This window comes from Bombus vosnesenskii, unplaced genomic scaffold (genome assembly GCF_011952255.1).
Source record: "Bombus vosnesenskii isolate JDL3184/JDL3185 unplaced genomic scaffold, Bvos_JDL3184-5_v1.1 scf7180000013263, whole genome shotgun sequence".
In the NCBI taxonomy this organism is placed as follows: domain Eukaryota; kingdom Metazoa; phylum Arthropoda; class Insecta; order Hymenoptera; family Apidae; genus Bombus; species Bombus vosnesenskii.
In genome coordinates this window covers 6,810,367-6,814,386 of record NW_022882923.1, presented here as the reverse complement: position 1 = coordinate 6,814,386, position 4,020 = coordinate 6,810,367, and the positions used below count along the sequence as shown (strand labels likewise).

Genomic DNA, 4,020 nt, shown 5'->3' with positions numbered 1-4,020 from the left:
ACACAGCGAAAATCTATATTATAATACACAGAAATCTCTTGCGTCATATAATTTCTATAATAGGATTCCAGAGACTTATTCACAAATTAATAGAATTATTCTAATTATTCTTTCCATTTTTCCTTTCCTCTTTAAGTATAATTTACACGATATTCAATTTTATCCTAATTTATAAGTACATTCTATTTCTGAATCCAGTAAGTTTTAAATATTAACCATACATCTCGAAGAAAATCGACAAAATGATAGATGCATACAAACTAACACATAATAATCAATTAATCAATTCTCTCTCGAGTTTAAAATAGATCGTTAAGAAAAATGACGATTTTCTTTAAAATTTTAATATGAACGAATTTCGTCAGATGAAAGTTCTTTATCTTTCTAAATTTACCTTATAAAATAACAACCTGCGCCCCCTCGTACATTATTCCATTCTTCCATATTATTGGCCAAATTTTACGAGTGACAAATTACAAATTAGAAGTTACTCCCATTCCTAGTTACCTTTTTCTTAACTTTTATTAAACGTGTAGGAGTAGCCATCCGGAGTCCTATTGAAGTTCAACTTTCCAGGTGGGTAAAACCTTCGAGGTGGTGGCGTCGTTATAGCGTTGTACTGTGGTAATGGTCTAGCCGGAGGTTGATACTGTGGCGGTGGGTTGTAGGAAGGGATGGATTGAATTTCAGGTGGTGGTTGAGGTCTAGGTTGGTATTGTGGTTGAGATTGATACACTGGTTGAGGTGGAAGGTGAGGTTGAGGTTGAGGTTGGGGCTGAGGCGCTGGTTGTGCTTCATAAACTGGTTGACTCTGACGTTGATACGATTGCAAGGATGGGTTGTATCGCGGTGGTTGATAATCGGGTGGGTTGTATTGCGGTAGAGGTACGTACTCTGGTTGAGGTGGAACTTGCGGGGGTGGAACGGGAATGCCGTCGCCTGTGGCCTGTTCAAATAAAAGAGGAAAAGTGAATCGGAATAATATTTAAATGTTAAATAGTAAATATCAAAGCAACTATTGTAACATTTACTATTTACTATTTAATGTCATAAACGAATCATTTCGCTAGTAACGAGGGAGTTTTGTTATATGAGTGTGATATTCAAATAGCTATTAATAATGTAGCTTATCGTGAGAAAAGTTATTCAAATTCTGTACCATTGTTAGAAGGTGTTTTGTCTTAATTGTGCTTCAATAAATTATCGTATCTTTGTAAACAAGTGTGTAGAAGTAACTAAATGTTCCTAAATATACGGAGGGTGAACGATGAATTGCAGTAGCGGAATTGCGATGATTTACGAAAAATATAGAAAGGGACAACTTTATTATTAATAACCATCAACCAATTAAAAAATTTCTTATACAATATTTACTTACAAATTTCTATCTCACCGAACGAGATATAAAACTAAGCTATAATAATTTTAGTTTTTCTAACTTCAAAATTTATATAAATTTCCATATTACTGTAATAGCTTAGCTCTTGTCAATATTGATATTTTATTTTTCATATGTAATAAAAGAAACATATGTTAAATGGAAAAAGAACTAGGATTTTCTGCCACATTCTAACGTACCTGAAAGCCATTTTTCCCAGCCGTATATGTCACTGTGCGTCTTTGACCCGTAGGATCGACGTAGGAGTAAGACCCACGGCGATTCCCGTAAACGTCGCTTTCCTCTTTGAATTCCACACCATCTTCTTGTGAATAAGCGGCGCCAAAGGTTCCATCTCCAGCTAGATATCTTGCGTCACTCAAAATTGCTGCCTGTTGAGGTGACTGGTATTGTCTATTCGTCGATTGACACGAGACCGATGCAACCGTGTAGAATAGTAACGCCTGGAAATTTAAGTTCATGACTTTAGAAACGACAAAGTAGAGAAGAGCGAGATATGTAATTGTTGTCACAATGAATTATACAGTTCAATTAATTTGTATTCGATATCTTATTTTATTTTTTAAGTTATACTAAACACATTATATTTGCTACATGGTAGCAAGATGTCTAATATCAGTTAGTCAGCAATATTTGAAGATAGGAAATAATTATAGAAGCTTAAATAATAGATTTGAAATATTTAATAAAACAAAATGTTCATATGGAAATCATTTAATACAGTATTCTGTCGAATAAATAAGCATCTCCTAAACAAAATTACTTATTCTTTGTATTTCCTTCGAATTAACGCTCGATGAGATATAAATGAACTGCTACAAAAGCGGGGCGAGTTAAAAAAGTAACAACGATGAAACGAGTGGCATATTTGTTACGTGGTATTACAAGTATACCACAGATGCAACGAAAAAGTAATCGATTTTGTTGGATTTTGACAATGCGTGGCGAAAAGTTTCGAAGTAACATTGAAAAGGAGTACTTACGAATATCGCATACATAATGGAGAAATAACGACAACGGGGCGACGAGAAGTACAACAGTGCTCGAAGGACCGTCGAGAGGGGCGTTTTATACGGCAGATTGGATCACGTTGACCTGAAGAGTCCTTGATGGCCGCCCGCGCGCCTCAGCTACAGAATAATGCAGATTGCACTCTGATCTTCTACCACGCCTTTCCACCGCCACTCGGCTTTCCTCTTTCTAACTCGCTCTGACATTTCTTGAATCAGCATTTTCACTGTTACACTATAATATTCGATGTACAATAAATAATTATGGTTATAGATCGTAGATTTGAGTGAGAATTGAATTGAGAATCTTGTTGCAGAAAAGTCGGATGTGCATTAAAATTATAATTATTTTAATGTAATTTTATTGTAATGTAAATTTGTTTAATGTAACTTTAAGTGCAACAATGTTTAAGGAGCAAGAAATTTTGAACACTGCTTCCGTTGTATTGAATAATGTACTTTGATGAAAAAATCGACTATTTCCATTGATGTTTAATTTGCTATAATCAATTTTACATTGCATTTTGTTTTTCGTTTTATAGATAAATTTTTTGCCCATTTGCAATTTTTTTTGTTTCAATGAACAAATTTTTCGTAATGTAATCAATTAATAATGTAGAATGTGAAATTGTAAGAATTTAAAATAAATTTGGAAATGGATACAGCAAGATCATTAGCCCGTTTGATAAAAGAATTAAGATTAATTATCATTGTTAACGTTAAAATAATAGCGCAAGCCCTGACAAAATATAGGTGAGCACAGATGATCTATTGTTTGCAACTGTAGGTAGTGCAGTTCCGATTATATCAGAACCCTTACTTACCGACTTGTATATTATCTTATGAGCGGCGAGTAACTCGTACAAAAGATTCGCGATTCTGCCGCTTTGCGCTAGTGTCGAAAATACAAAATATAAAATAATATTTTAAATCGAACTTATAATAGAAAATTAATTAACGCAATATACTTATATCGATAGAAATCTTTCTTTATATTTAACTAAATAAGAGTCAATAATGTAAGATGGATTATCAAGGAAGTATATATATTTAGATTACATATGACATACATGGATTATACGTATACATATATATTATGATTTATTATACATACGTACCTATATTAATTCCGAAACAATAGAAAAAATAAATTGCAACTCTCTTTACTTCCGCTATAGCAGAACAAATAGTCAACCTATTTCTACTGAATTATAAGTAATCGACTTATATTTCTCAGGTTTGCTTTGGAACCTGAATATAATGTTTTATGCATTTCTACAAATCAGAAAATTGAAATATGGCAATTGTTTCTTGAGAATATAAAACTTTCTTATTAATGTTAGCATCCCCTTGCAACATCTCACAAAGTCAGTTTCTTCGCTACAACGAAATAGTAGTCAAACTGGGTTACGAAAACTTGATTTATAAAGAATGTTTATTGCAATTCCGCATTACGATTAACTAATGAGTATTTCACCACCAATCTGAGGTCATTCTATCGCTACTTTTTGTTCCTAAATTCGACATCCGCTTCACAAGCGTTTCTCTGGATATAGCGAAATGTATTTTTACGATAGCCTTCTATAAATTTGTTGCTTTATATTTACGTTT

The 4,020-nt window shown here is 33.2% G+C and overlaps 1 protein-coding gene across 1 annotated transcript; it reads right to left on the bottom strand.

Moving 5' to 3' along the window:
• Positions 1-400: 400 nt before the first annotated feature.
• Positions 401-2,555, bottom strand: LOC117233293 (procyclic form-specific polypeptide B1-alpha-like). The gene is made up of 3 exons (XM_033493457.1): positions 2,383-2,555; positions 1,579-1,842; positions 401-946 (listed from the first exon to the last, which is right to left on the bottom strand). Exons 1-3 carry the CDS (start codon positions 2,395-2,397, stop codon positions 515-517), a joined length of 711 nt encoding a protein of 236 aa, XP_033349348.1. The 5' UTR covers positions 2,398-2,555; the 3' UTR covers positions 401-514.
• Between the last annotated feature and the right edge of the window lie 1,465 nt (positions 2,556-4,020).